The 14,762-nt window shown below is 52.4% G+C and overlaps 2 protein-coding genes across 3 annotated transcripts in view; both read left to right on the forward strand.

The window, feature by feature from the left end:
* The first annotated feature begins 4,654 nt into the window (after positions 1 to 4,654).
* LOC135457215 (NF-kappa-B inhibitor delta-like) lies at positions 4,655 to 10,846 on the forward strand. Of its 2 annotated transcripts, XM_064731646.1 has the most exons (12): positions 4,655 to 4,741; positions 5,542 to 5,630; positions 5,711 to 5,744; positions 5,883 to 6,001; positions 6,366 to 6,550; positions 7,019 to 7,124; positions 7,736 to 7,882; positions 8,028 to 8,079; positions 8,550 to 8,707; positions 9,076 to 9,189; positions 9,494 to 9,658; positions 10,472 to 10,846. In XM_064731646.1, the coding sequence occupies exons 1-12, from the start codon at positions 4,726 to 4,728 to the stop codon at positions 10,529 to 10,531; spliced, it is 1,245 nt and encodes a 414-aa protein (XP_064587716.1). In that variant the 5' UTR covers positions 4,655 to 4,725; the 3' UTR covers positions 10,532 to 10,846. The 2 variants fall into 2 exon arrangements, with proteins under 2 accessions (XP_064587716.1, XP_064587715.1); XM_064731645.1 differs by lacking the exon at positions 10,472 to 10,846 and having other exon boundaries at positions 9,494 to 9,832.
* Positions 10,847 to 13,134: 2,288 nt separating this feature from the next.
* Positions 13,135 to 14,762, forward strand: part of RLF (RLF zinc finger) — a 39,767-nt gene continuing 38,139 nt past the window's right edge. Inside the window, exon 1 of the mRNA XM_064731611.1 lies at positions 13,135 to 13,312. Within this exon, the coding sequence (XP_064587681.1) occupies positions 13,166 to 13,312 (147 nt within the window). The 5' untranslated portion in view covers positions 13,135 to 13,165. The remainder of the gene's footprint in view (positions 13,313 to 14,762) is intronic.

The following is a 14,762-nucleotide window of genomic DNA, read 5'->3' on the forward strand; positions in this document are numbered from 1 at the left end:
ACCAATAAATAAATAGAATTGCTGTAATTGGTTCACTTCCTCTGATCAATGAAACCTGCATTTGAAATAGTGAATAGAGTGCCTAAGTGGCAAGCATTACTATTTTTGGCCACAACTCTTTGAAAAATAAATTATTTACACAAAAATTCTTTACCAGCATCTTCCTAAATGGCTGTCATCTGAACACAGATAAACTGGTAACATATGTGTGTAATTGTACATCTCACCTTTCTTTCATATGTTTGTTTCTCCATCAACAGGAGAAACATTGTGGTCAAAATTTTAAATTCCTTTTCAATATTTATGTTATTGTATACATACACAATTGTATCACAATTTTTCTTATGAGTGGGGACAAGCAAAACACTTGTAGCTAAACACCTTTTCATTGTATGTACAGCACAATTCAATAGAATAATATCTTACTTTGGTATTTTTAGGATAAAGATGCTCTAGCTTAGCATTTTCTCTTCAAATGGGGTTCATCTTCACCCTGTAAAACAGAAGTGCTAACAAGGCAACAGAAACTGGAATCTTATGGTTGCAATATTGATGTCCATAGAGGAATATTTATTTTAAGCCTTCTAAACATGAACATACTTTTGCAAATCAGTATATGAATAGGCAATTTAAGCATTTTTTAGAGAGAAACAAATTAAATTATTAATTAAAAATAAAACATACCTTTCTTCACAAAAATATGTAAAACTAAACATCTGCGACGTCCAATAAAAAATTACAGCCCCTGCCATCTTCCATCTATGAGAGTAAATTGACACATTTAAGCAGTTTATTTTGCTACAGTAGCAAATAGAGTGTGAGCTTTGCACATGGAATTTTTATTTGCTGGGGCTGAAGGGAGGAGAAAATCGATCTCTTGTTCAATCTGCTACTGCTCCAAGCATAATTTAACTATGAACAGTAAAAGATTCTCATTTTTAAAAAGCAAGAAATAAAAATTATGCACCTTTAAGTTCTTTGAGATTATCTTCTCTTTTGCCTCAATAGCACCTTTTGAGTTTTAGGAACAGTTCCAGCCTCATATAAATAAAACAGAGCTTTCAGACTATGTTTTAGTTCACATATCTCACTAGCAGCACACTCAGCTTGCCTGTGCAGAAGAAGGTAAATCTTCCCAAACACTCTCATTGGAAATTCCTGCAGTCTGTTCTCCTGCTACAGCTTAACACCACAATCCTGACATTAAAAAAAAAAATCAGTGGATGTACTTTTGGTTACTCCAGACTCACTCCCTGCTCACAGACAGCATCTCATATATTCTGTGATTCTGCACTTCTCTTCCATTCTCCTGAGACAATATTACTTGTCATGCTGATGTCTTTAAAAAAGACAATGGTTTTACTCTATTTTCCCCATCCATATAATTCAGTATTTCTTTTTGGGAGCAAATCATTATAATTCCTGTCTTAAATGTCAGACATACTAAAGATGTCATTCTTATTGATAGTGATACTTATATCTAGCCTATAAAAACTGACTCAGTGACACAAGTTCCATTTTTAATCCAGACCTTAAGCTACCCATCTGCATTACCTCAGCAGGGAAAATAGGGAGAACAGGCTGAAATATTTTCTGTTATAAAAGAGCACACAGACTGTCTGGTCTCAAAGAACATTTTGGGTACTGATGGTAAGCTGGGGAAACCCTTTTCAAATACTCTAAACATTAAGAAATGTTGGGCAGTGGGGAGGGAAAAATACCTTATTTTACAAAAGGGAAAAAGGAAATAAATATGTCTATTTTGTGTACAAAAATGTTTTCTGGAGCCAGCATTAGCAGTGCAGTGGCCAAGGGCACAGCCTCATTAGGCATGCCTGGTATTAATTGCAAGTCCATTGCTAAGACCAATATGAGTTAAGATGCAAATCTAGCACTATAATGTTCTTTTAGGTGATGCTCATCAGCACTCTGCAAAAGTGTAGCTCTGATTCAAATGCCCTGTAAAAGATGAATAAACTTCCTCTGCTGAGAACTCTAAAAAGCTAATCATTATCTTTTAATTTGGTGCTGAAGAGCAGTCAATAGGTCATGTCCAATTTCACACTTGACAGCTTGCTGAAAGTACTCAGTCATCGTGGCAAGCCGGCAGTCTGCAGCCAGCCATCTCTGTGAAGAACTTAAAGCAGGATCCTAAACGTGTGTTTTCTCTGGAGTACTTAAAGTAGGTCTCTAAATATTTATCTGTTATTAATAAAACCCTCTAACTCTGCTGAAGTGATCCACAGACACACACACACAACCTGCCTGCTTGTGCAGAGATGCTGAAGATGTGTTTGAAAACCTGAAGTGTTTGGTGAGGCTGAGCTGCCATGGTTGGTGATTTACTTGCTCTGTAAAACCTAAATATTAAAAAAAATATGTATAACAATCCACAGTGTTCCAGGATGAATTATCTCTTTAAAATGGTACTACAGTTAAATGACAACTTGACAACTCACGAGGGAAAATAAATTCAAGTGCCAACAATAATTTTATAGTGTTGGTGCTGCTTTTTACCTTAGTTAGACAGCTTGCAACTCAAACTGTTTATAGCAACATTCAGAATTTAGTAATTTAGTGTTGTATGGAGAGGCTATTAATTTTTCTTCCAGGTTTGAAGCTACCTCACTGGCTTTTTATTCACTGCAAAGCATTCTCTACATTTTTATGACTATATTGATTTTTCTTAGCTTGTGGTCAAACGTCACAGTAATCCTCCAATCATGGAAATTGTCTCTGAAGATCAAGGCCTTTTCATTTCTATACATCAATAATGTGCACTTTATGTGCACAATTGATTTTTATTTTCTAATGCCATCTGTCTGACCCACAATGGACAGCTAGATGAGGCACAAACATCAGTGAAGTGTCCTACACGTTTTCAGGCTAACATGAACTCACTGCCACAGTTTTCTTTCAGCAGTGAAGGAGGGCCACAAATTATAAACTGCAACAATGAGAAATTTGGACAACTGCACTACTCAGTGTTGTCTTTAGGCTCACCAAATCCAGCAGTAATGGGTTTGAAGGCAGACCAGAGATCACCACATGAAGACTGAAGCACATACTCTCCAAATTAGTGTATTTTCTGTGCTGCCTTATAGATTCACTTTTTATTGCTAAGATACACATGCAAATCAGTAGGTATGTTATAGATTCACTCTCTATTGCTAAGATACACATGCAAATCAGTAGGTGCACATTTATATTTTCACTTTCACAAGCAAAATTTCTGAAGGTGCCCTGGCCTATATCTGAAAGTGTAAGGGTTTTTTTCACAGTTTCTGTCTTTATCTTAGTTCACTGTTGATAGTTTTTAATTCATTCCTCTCTTAGTTCCTTAACTTTAAAAATTTGTATTTTCTGTTTACTTTAATATAGCTTGCTGTCTCTTTTCCTCTCTTAATCCATTGTCTGTAAAATTTTATTTATACATATACACTGGTACTGTAGCTTGCTGTCTATTTTCCTCTCTTAATCCATTGTCTGTAAAATTTCATTTATACATATACACTGGTACTGTAGATTTCTGTGCCTGCTTTCAGTTCTCTCCTGACTTTGCATTTTCAAGTTGCCATGTGTACTTTATCAGGCCTCTTCTCTCTATTTTTTTTTTCTTCTTTCCTGCCTGTTCTGTATCCCTCTGCTGGGCTCAGGGTCAGTGTCAGAGGAAGGGAGATGGGATTGCCTGGGAGCTGCAGCATCTAGGCTGTACTCAGGAGTACAAGGGAGCCAAGGGTACAAGGGATCCAAGGATTAAGACAGGCTGCAGGAAGGGATGGGCTGGGGCAGCAAACGTGCAGCCACTGAGGCTGGGGTACATAAACCACAGCCTCTGGTCAGAGTGCTTTGCTGTTCCTCCAGCTGTTTCAGCTCTTTGGGCAGGAATGTTCTGGCATTTAGAGAATGGAGCTGTCTGAGAAAGGCTTCAGGACCAGGGGAGCTTCAGCAGGCTGTGTAGTAGAAAATACACTTGTGACACCCAATCCCCCAGTCAGGATCCTGGAGGGAACCTCCCTGCTGTGTGACATCCCCCAAAATAAATCCACCAGCCTTGGTGGTCTCACTGGGTCTCATGGTTTCCTTCCCATGTGTCAGAGACTCCCATCAAAATCAGGCTGAGCCCCCCCATCCTAAATGCCGCCCCCAAATGGATCAGAAACCTCCCTCAAATGGGGCAGAGATGTCCTCAAATGGGTAAGAAACACCCCACATCTCCCAAGTGGGGGGTATGGAGGGGAGCAGTGACTGCTGCAAATTGTGGGTGGGGGGACAGCCCTGTCCCACCCCAATAAAGGCACCAGCCCTGGTGTCCCCACAGTCTTCATGGTCTTCGTGGGTCTTGTGATCTTCTGGGGTTGGGGAGACAGAGCCCCCTCCCAGAATGGTGAAGAGAGTACCCCAAACCCACACAAAATGATGGGGGCTGAGAGGGACCCGGGATTGTCGCCCCAAATCGGTGCTGATGGAACAACCCAGGACCTGTGACCCCTCCCGACACCCCCCAGAGGACCCGGCCCCCGGGTGACCCCTCCACCTCCACCCGTCCTCTGGGTGCCCTGGGCCCCTCCGAAGCTCCGCCCCCCCGCCTTGTCACCCGTCGCAACAGTGACAGCGTTGGCGTTTTGGTGGCGTTTCCCTCCGGGGCGGGGTTTCCTCGCCCAGGTCCCCCCAAAACGGTCCCCGCGCCCGCCCCGGCCTCATTTGCCCCCGGATCCGGCGGGGATGCGGCCCCAGAGAGGTGAGGGGGGAAAAGGGGGATGAGGGTTTTTGGGGGCGGGGGGCTGTCGCGGGCCCTTTCAGACTCGCTTTGAGGGGACGCTGGCCTTTTAAGAGTTTTGGGACAAGGTACTGGCCCTTTAAAACACCTGAGAGAGAGCACTTGTCTTTTAAGACGATCCATTAGGGGACACTGGCCCTTTAAGAGCTGCTTTTGGGCGATACTGGCCCTTTAAGAGCTGGTTGTAGGAGACACTGGCCCTTTAAGCCTCGCTATTAGGGGACACTGGCCCTTTAAGAGAGCCAAGAAGGGTCTGCTCACCTTCAGGAGCTCTGGGGGGCAGGAGGGGGGACACCGGCCGTGATGGAGCGGGGGGCTCCCGGGGCCTCCCCGCCGGATTCTCCCCGCGGGGGAGGAGGGGGTTCCCCGGGGAGGAGCGTGGGGACGGCGGGGACGGGCGGTGACGCATGGGAATCCCCGTGACGTCACGACAGGGGGATTCCTGCCTCGCTGGGGGAGTGCCCCGGGCTTTTGGGGTCTCGGTTGTGACACAGAGGTTTGAGAGGTCTCGGGAGTTCAGGGGGGCACCCCCGAACAGGGTCTGGATGACACACGGGGAAACGGTAACCTCTGAGGCCAGTAGGATGGCGGTGTTAAAGAGTGGGACTTCTGTAGGATTTAAGGGTTTAATTCCGACACGTGGTTATTGCCCTCCTAGTTCAGGTGTAGGGGGGACGCCTGGGCTTTTGGTGGGATTTTAGGAGTTTTCAGGGTTTCTCGGCATGCCGGGGACCCCCGAACCCTCCCTTGCATACCCCCAGGTCCCCCCCGCGCCTCTCCGCCCCAGACGGTGAAGCAGCTGCTGAAGGAGCTACGGCAGCAGAAGAGCAGGGAAGGGGCGAGATCCCCGGTGGGTGACCCCCCATCCCGGTGACACCTCCCCTGGGGACACCCCCACTCTCCTCGCTGACCCCCTCGCTCTTCCCCCAGGTTTTGGCTGTGCCCTCTCCGCTCCCCTCGGATGGTGAGTGACCCCCGATCCCCCAGCTCCCCCCACACCCCCTGTGCCCCATACATCCTCTCCATGCCCTCCCCATCCCTACGTCCCCCCTTCCCCTCCCATTCCCTCTCCATGTCCCCCCATCACCGGCTGTCCCCTCAGGCTCTCCCTGGCCCGTTGTCCCCGCGGTGACTCCCGGCCTCTGTGAGGTCCCACACGTGTCCCATGGCAGCCCGGGAGGGGCCCATGGGGGAAGGGTCTCCGGTCCGAGGGGGCTTCAGGTGAGCTGGTTCGAGGGGATGGGGGAGAAATGGGGCGTGAACTGGGAGGTTAAAGGGGGGGCAGTGTGGTAAATGGGGGTCAATGGGAGAAAATGAGAGGGCAGTGGGGGGAGAATGGGGGGGAATGGGGGGAGAAGGGGGGCAGACAACTGGGAGGGGAATGGTGGGGCAATGTGGAGTTACATGGGGGTAATGGGGTGGTTAAGGGAGGCAATGGGAGGGAATGAAGGAAGGAACTGGGGACAGTGGGGGGAGATGATGTAGATGGGGGCAATGGGGTGGCAGCTGGGGGGGCAAGGGGAGGAAAATGGGGGGATAACTGGTACCAAGCCCCCCTCCATCTTGACTGCTGCCCCCCTCCAAGGCTGCTGCCATCCCCGGCCCTGCCTGGCCCCATCCCGCAGTGCCGTGGGGACAATTTGGGGCCTCCCTGCTGGGAAGGGAGATCCAAGAGCCGTACCCTGAACCCCAGGACCTGGCAGCCGCCCGCGCTGTGCTGGGGGGCCGAGACCCCCGGGAGCTGCTGTGGCAGGACGAGGAGGGGGACACGTGAGTGGAGGGGGCATGAGAGGGCACTGGGGGGTATAAGGGGGGGTACAGGCGTTATAAGGGGGTACAGGGGTCACGGGGTCCATGATGGGTCAATGGGCTAAATTGCAGCAAATGGGGGGCGTCAATGGTGGAGCAGTTTAGGGGGTCACTGGTGTGAAGGACAGCCAGTGGGGCCCATGGGAGGGCAGTGGGGTGAGTGGGGTCAATGTGGTGTTCAGTGGGGGGCAGTGGGGTCTGTGGGTGAGATCAGTGTGGGGTAAACAGGAGAATCAATGGGGAGGTCAGCAGGGAGGCAAGGGGGGAAGCAGTGGGACAAGGCAGTGCTGGGAAGCCCCAGGGGCAGCTGTGAGGCACTGGGAGGGGCTATGGGGTGCCAGGTGCTTTTGTGGGGTCTGTGCTCTGGGTGGAACGTGGGGGGTGGGTAGAGGGTTAAGGGGGTCCCCTCTAACCCCGCTCCACCCCCAGGCTGCTGCACGTGCTCTGTGCCGGGGGACAGTGGGCGCTGGCCCGGGCTGCGGCCGAGGCTCTGCGGGACCTGGGGGGACTCGAGCTGCGGGAGCACCTGGGCAAGGTGAGGGGGGACACACCTGGGGGGCCTGGGAGGGCATCTGGGGGAGATCAAAGTGCAGGAGCACCTAGGCAAGTTCGGGGTGGGAAGCTAGAAGTGCAAGAGAAAGTTGCAGGTAAAGAAAAAGTAATAAGTGGGTCGTACTGGGGCAATAAGGGGGTGATGGAGGTAAAATATATGGGGATGGGGTAGTTAATTCTGGGATAATTAATCATGGGGTTCTGTTGCAGTCTAATAATAGAAGGAGTGCTGGAGAATCAAGGGGTAATTAATACTGAGGGGCAATAACAGGTAATTAGTGATGGTGTAATTAGAGTCCAATAAAGGGCAATAAAGGGGCAATCAATAACAAATAATTAATGAGGGGATGATAAAGGAATGATAAGGGGAGGCAGAGCAGTAGCAGAATACCAGGGTGATAATTTGAGGGTCTGGGGGTGCTTGATGCCCCCCAACCATCCCTGACTCCCCCAGATCTCACTGACCTTCCTTTTTTCCCTGCAAAAGCCCCCAGACCCCCTTTACCCCTTAGACATTTAACTCCCCCCAGGAGTCACTCAAACCCCCCTGACCCCTGTTCATTCTGTCCCTGACCCCCCATTTGATGTCCCCAGACTCCCCTGCTGGTGGCAGCAGCAGCTGCAGCCCCGGAGATTGTGCGGGACCTGCTTGTCCTGGGGGCCAACCCTGATGCCGCCGACCACGGGGGCCGCACGGCGCTGCACCTGGCTGCAGCCTATGGGCACCCCGAAATCCTCCAGGTGACACCCCAACCCCCATGGGGACCACAAAACCCTCCCAAAGTGGGTCCAGAAGGGACACTGCTGTCCTGGGAGACCAGAGAACCGGCCTAGTGGGGTTCCTGGTATCCAGGGGGACCCCAAATCTTCCCCCTTGCCTTCCCAGGCCATGATGTCCTCGGGGGTTCCTGTCAACGTGGAGGCCAGAAATTTTGAGGGTCAGCAAATTTAAGGGGGGCAAAGGTGGTGGAGGGGCTTGGGGTGGGCCCCTGGTTTTGGGGTGGGGGTGATTCTTGGGGAGTCCTTGTTTGGGTGGGACTGGGGAGAGTTCAGTTGGTGGGTCCCCAATGGGAGGGGCACTCAGGGGTCCCTGATTTGGGGTCTCTGACAAGTCCCTGTTTCAGGGTGTCTTGGGAGTGTCCCACTTGAGGGGACTCAGTACAGAAGGGGCTTGGGGGTCCCTGGTTTGAAGGGGACCCTGAGAATCCCCATTTTTTGGCAGCTCTTGGTGGGATGCATCCCTGTTTTGGGGGCATTGGGGGATCTTCAGTCTGGGTGTCCTGGATGATGGTGGGAGGGTCCCAGGGGTGTGTCTGTACATTGAGGGGGTCCCTAGGGGAGTCCCCAATTCCAGGGGGGTCCTGTTTGGGGGAGGGGCCGTTCCTGACCCCTCTTGGTTCCCCCCCAGGCCAGACCCCTCTGCACTGCGCTGTCCTGGCCCACAACGCCTCGCTGCAGGGAGGGCACAGCCCCGTGGGGGGCTCTGCAGGGGGGTCCCCCACTCCCCAGGACCGATTCCGCTGTGTGGAGCTGCTCCTGCTGATGGGGGCAGACAGCAGCAGCCAGGTACAGACCCCCCCAAAGACCCCCAGGTACCCCACAACTCTCCAGGTGTCCCTCACATCCCCTGGGTTCCCCACAGACCTCTCAAAGATGACTGTGTCCCACCTCGAGGTCCCTGTGCATTGGAAGCCTTTGGGGTCTGTTGGGGTACCTTGGGAGGGTTGGGGAGGGGTGTGAGACCCCCACAATACGTGTGTGCCCCCCAAAGACCCCTGTGTGCCCCCAAAGACCCCTGTGTCTCCCTTCAAAGCCCCCATGGGCTGGATAAACCTGTTCTCCCAGGCACTGGGATTTCTTGGGGTCCCTTTGGGGAGGTTGTAGGGGGGTGATACCTCCTGTGGGGCCCCCCCAAACCCCTGTTTTGCCCCCAGGACACCAAAAGCAGCCTGACAGCTCTGCACCTGGCTGTGAGGGGAGGCAACCTTGCCCTGGCCCACCTGCTGCTGCGCCAGCCTGGCATGGCCCCCCGCCTGGTCAACATGAAGGTGTGAGAGACTTGGGGGGCTGGGGGGGCTCTGGGGGGAGGTCTTGGTTCCCTCTAGGGCTCTGTGGGGGATTTGGGGCTGGGGGACCTCTGTGGGGCTCTTGGGGCTGATTGGAGGGGTCTGTGGAGCTCTTTGGGGTTCCTGTAGTGGCTTGTGGGGTGTGAAGGGGCTCTGGGAGGTTCAGAGGGATCAAAGGGGCACCGGGGGCTTTGGGGTGTCTGGAGGTATCAGAATCAGATCTCAAGGGTCTCTGAGGGGGCTGGAGGGTGACTCTGGGTACCCTGAGCCCCCTCCCATCCCTCAGGCCCACGGGAACACCCCCCTGCACATGGCAGCAGCACTGCCTGGCACCCCCAGCCAGGAGCCCCTCGTGAGGCTGCTCCTGGCCTGGGGGGCCGACCCCAGCGCCCGCAACCTGGAGCACGAGCTGCCCCAGAGCCTGCTGCCCCCGGGGGCCCCCGGAGAGCAGGTGAGACCCCCAGGTCCCCCTCGGAGCCAGCACCGTCCCCTGAACCCCACCAGCACCCCAGATCAGCCTCACAGCCAGCACCATCCCCAGCACCCCAGACTGACCCCACATCACCCTCAGAGCCAGCACCGTCCCTGAACCCCACCAACACCCCAGATCAGCCTCACAGCCAGCACCCCAGATCTGACCCCAGATCAGCCTCACAGCCAGCACTGTCCCCTGAACCCCAGACTGACCCCACATCACCCTCAGAGCCAGCACCGTCCCCTGCACCCCAGACTGACCCCACATCACCCTCAGAGCCAGCACCATCCCCTGAACCCCACCATCACCCCAGATCACCCTCACAGCCAGCACCATCCCCAGCACCCCACCATCACCCCAGATCTGACCCCAGATCAGCCTCACAGCCAGCACCGTCCCCTGAACCCCACCATCACCCCAGATCACCCTCACAGCCAGCACCCCACCATCACCCCAGATCTGACCCCACATCACCCTCACAGCCAGCACCATCCCCAGCACCCCACCATCACTCCATATCTGGTCACACCCAGCACCCCACTGCACCCTAAAACTTCTTGCTGATGGGGGTAAATGCCTGGAATTGCCCCTGGAACCCCAAAATCCCCCTGCTTTGCCTCAGATCCCTGCTGCTATGCCCCAAATCCCGCTGCTTTACCCCCAAATCCCGCCGCTTTACCCCCTCGTTTTCACCACCCCCCCATCCCAGGATCTCTGGGTGACACCCCCAAGTTCTGGGGTAGAACCCCGTGTTTTGGGGACCCTCCCTGAATTTTCCCTGTCCCACAGCTCCGCCTCCTCCTGAGGAGCCGCCGGGGGTCCCATCGCCCCCCGCCCACCGCCGAGTGACGTCAGAGGGGCGGGGTCTCCCCGGTATCAGATGAGGGGACACCCCCATATTGGGGGATTGAACTTTTCCTGATTTCAATGAAATTGCCCCCAAATTTCTGTGAAATGAGTCTGAACCACATTGGTTTGGTGGGGGGAGGAACACGGAGGGAGTCGAGCTCCCCCTTGCCCTCCCCCTCAGCCTCATTAATGGGGGCTGCTAATGAGGGGCGTCTCCTCTAAATTGGGGAATTTGGGTGGAACATGCCAAATTGGAGAGGAAACCCAAAAACTGAGAGAATTCTGGAATTAAATAAAAACTTCCTTAAAATCTGAGTCTGATTTTTCCCAGTACCCTCAGTCCCTCCCAGTGCATCCCAGTGACAACAGAAAAAGGAGGAGGTTTTGAAACAAAGGGCTTCAAATTGAGAAAAACTCCTTTTTTCTTATTTTAAGGATTAAGTCATCAAAAACACCTCTTTGATACTATTTTAGGGCTTTAAATTAGGGGGGTAAACGGTGGGAAGCATGAGGGGAAAAGAGCAGGAAACATAAGGGAGAAAGGGTGGGAAATGCAAGGGGAAGGAGGTGATAACCATGAGGGTGGGAAATGCAAGGAAGCCAATTGAGCTTAGTAACACTCTATATGGAGTCCAGTGTTATACACTGATGTGTTGTCTTGATTTTTGAAGTTTTTCTAAGCCTTCTGATGTTTACATTCTCATAATGAAGTTTTTCACACACTTTATGTAAATAACTTATTGTTTTACGTTATTTTATAGAAGAAGAAAGACTTGATAAACTGTTGGTTTGTCTAGTGTCATTGGAAAGGTAGCACTGTCACCCTCCAATCCACTGTGACTTTTGAAAATCTATAAATGTTGGAGTCAAAAATTTAATATATTCTCTTTTACCCTTATAAAGAACTGCGTGTCCGCGCCGCGTTGTTTCGTGTCCCGTAGTAACACTGATTCAGTACAGGACCTGAAAAATATAAAAAGATAAAATCTTGAACCAAAAGCCATCCCCCCACGGGTCGGTGCCCTCTCTCCCAAGGGCACAGCGCCCCCTCGCTGCCGTTTCCCCGCTCACGGCTCCAGCAGGGGGCGCTGCGTGCCCGCCCCAGGGCCCCCAGTGCAGGAGCCTCCGGTAACGGCGCTCGAACGGAGCCCACGGGGGAAACGCGGGGCTGGGCAGGCAGGCAATGCCTGGGAGATGGGCACAGCTGATTCGGAACCCAGGACATTCCTCTGGCTGCCCTGGAGGAGTTGAGACCCTGCCCGGGGGGTTCAGAGACCTTGGCACAGAGCCCAAGACACACCTGTGACTTTGATCTTGACCCATGGAAAAACAATTACCAACCTTTATATGAAGAATTAAGTCAAGAGAGTCTAAGCAAAATAATAATTAGTTTGTCATAGGATGAAAAATAGATTTTTGGGGTTTTTAGAATGGGGGTTCGGGGTCTCCAGATTCCTCCTCAAGATGGAGGAATCTGGGCATACCCTGTCCTCCTTCTTTCTTCTTCCCAGCCTCCATGTTCTAAGTGATGGTGGCACTTTTGGGTTGGTTTAGAGTAGGAACTTACTGTCTAACAAAGGTGATAGGTATTGGGAAGTAATTGTAAATAATTTACGCATAGTCTTTAATATAAAAAGACAACATTGCCTCTGAGGCCATCAGGGTGCCTCAAACCGACCTACCAGACAGACCTCAGCACGTCGGAGAAACAATGTTATAGATAAGAAATAATAAATAACCTTGAGAATGAGAACAGAAGAATCCTGACTCCTTATTCGACTCGGGGCTGGGAAAAAGAGACTTGCACGTATCTCAGAGTCACTCTGACAAGCAGAGATTCTGAGAGCCTAGAACTTCATTGACTTGTCAATCCGTGCCTACGTCTTCTTTCCATGTCTTGCCAAACACTTCCCTGCCATTCCTTGCCTATCCCTCCCTTGAATTGTCTGGACTTTGTTTACCCCTCTCTTGCCTTGCCTTGCCTTCCCTTCCCGTGTTGGAATGACCCTGGCTGGATGCCAGGCTCCCACCAAAGCCTGTCAGTCCCCTCAGGAACGTGATGTGGGGAGAAAATATGTATTTCATTCATTGAGATAAGGACATTAATTAAGATAAAGAGAGAGATCTCCTCCGATCCATGGGCCCAGCATCTCATGTCACCAGACACATTACAAATTCTTGGTAAAAGCTATTTACCATGCTCCCCGTCCCCGTGTCTGGGCAACAGCCTCTCAAGGGCTATTCTAGAGACACGAAGGTTCTGCTACCGACACCGTGCTGTTAACGGGAGATTAGAGTAACGGAAATAAAAGCCGGCTCTGGCCAGTGTCCATTATCACATTTCAAGTCTTCTAGCCTTGCAGTCAGTCACCTTTACAGCGGAGGAGCCATCGCTCCCGGAGCCCTCCCGGAGCCCTCACGGCCCGGGGGGCGGGGCCGGCGGGCGCTCTAGCCCCGCCCCCTCCATGCTGAGGGCCGCGCGCGCCGTCGCGTCACGGGCGCGCTCCCGCTCCCCGCCCCGCCCCTCGCGCGGCCACGCGTCACGTGCGCGCGTCACGTGGCGCCGTCCCTGGCCGATGAGGTCAGCGGCGGGGTCACGTGAGCGGTGCCTACGCGCAGTGGGGCCGGGTGCAGATGGCGGACGCGGAGGCCGAGGCGCGGCCGGAGGTGTCGCGGGTGGTGCCGGCGCTCCGCGCCCGCCTCTGGCAGCTGCAGACGGAGCTGCGCGAGCAGGAGGTGTCGGAGGCTTCGTCCCGAGCCTACTGCCGGGGCTTCTGCCAGGTAGGCGGCGGGCGGGGCGGGCCGCGGCGCGGGCGGCAGGGGGGATGCGGCGGGGCGGGCTCGGGCTGTCCCCGCTGTGTCCCCGCTCTGTCCCCGCTCTGTCCCCGCTGTCCCGGCGCTGGCGGCGCGCAGGGCTCGGGGCTCCGTGCCCGCCCTGCCGAGGGCGCCCCGCGGGCTCTGCGGCGCCAGCCCGGAGCGGGGCCGGGGGCAGCGCTCGGCTTTGGGCTTGGGCATCGCTGCGGAGCGGGGCGGCCTGGCTGGGGCAACGGGGCAAGAGCAGTCCTGGCTCGGTTCTGAGCCTTACGATGGTCTGTTCCACTGTTTCGCTTGTCTCGGGATCAAATCTGCGTATTCGCCTTGTTTGAGACGTGTAAGCAGCGCTTGCGGGGCCTGCAGGGCCCTTCAGGCACTGATGAGCGTGGTTTGGATGTCTTGTGTTGAATGCCTGCTTAGTGCACCCCCAGGGAGATCTCCAATTTCTGAATCGGGGCCCTGAGTTCCAGAAGAAGAGCTGATATTGTTTAAAGCCACAGTGATGGAGATAACTCGTTCTTAAGTAAATTCTTCCTATTATTAGTTTTTGCCACCCTCACAGCATCATTTACTGTGAGCTCTAAGGTTGAAAAATTGTTATGATACTGAGTTTGGAACTTGTCTCTGCCGAGTCTGGACAGATTGTGGGTTTTAAATAAGAAAGAAAAAATCTGTTTTCTCAGCTGATAAAGCTATAGTGTCTGACTGATGAATGGTAAAATCAGAGAAAAAAGCTTGCTGGGCTGTCACAAATTGTGTGTAAGTGGTGTTACCCTTCCCAGTCTTCCATTTTGCATCCACAGGTTGTGTGCTTTGCCATACCATTGTGGGAGGATGTTAAACTATCACTCACTGAAACAAGAGAATAAGTGTATTTTCTATGTTCCAAAACTCTTCCAAGCTGCTGGGTGCAGCTGCATCCTGCTGTGTTTGTCCTGAATTCATTTTGTGTGACCTTGCTCTGACATGGAACCTGCTACAAAGTGTCACCCTGTCTACGTTCAGGATTTGCTAAAATTGTTTCCAGTGGTGAACATTGTGTCAGAACATTGAGACAAGTATTCAGCTGGCCCTTAATCGTGGGTGTCAGCATGATCTGTGTGTGTGCATGTCCAGTTTCCCAGATTAGCTGGGTACAGAAGAAGCTTTAAAGATGCTTGATCAGTGGATTGTGGTGAAAGACAGTTCTGCTACCTAAAAAAAATAAAGTCAACAACAAAAAGACCCCAAACCATGCCCCAAAATAATGTAGCCCTCTGGGTCCTTGTGCTGTTATTGTTCGGTTTTAAAATGCTGTGATAGCACAGATAAAAATGGAAAAGGTTGGTTTTGACTTTCCACCAGTCTTGGACTTTGTGGATTGTCATGCCTGGACTCCAGAGATTGCATCCATGGAGCTGCTGGTCCATCCTGAAGC

Source organism: Zonotrichia leucophrys, chromosome 23 (assembly GCF_028769735.1).
Source record: "Zonotrichia leucophrys gambelii isolate GWCS_2022_RI chromosome 23, RI_Zleu_2.0, whole genome shotgun sequence".
NCBI classification, from domain to species: Eukaryota; Metazoa; Chordata; class Aves; order Passeriformes; family Passerellidae; genus Zonotrichia; species Zonotrichia leucophrys.

Excerpts from the sequence above, each read along its gene's own strand:
- LOC135457215 (XM_064731645.1), top strand. Across the intron at positions 6,002-6,365 it reads CCGGTCCGAGGGGGCTTCAG|GCTGCTGCCATCCCCGGCCC; the intron begins GTGAGCTGGTTC and ends CCCCCCTCCAAG. Across the intron at positions 8,708-9,075 it reads GGGCAGACAGCAGCAGCCAG|GACACCAAAAGCAGCCTGAC; the intron begins GTACAGACCCCC and ends TTTTGCCCCCAG.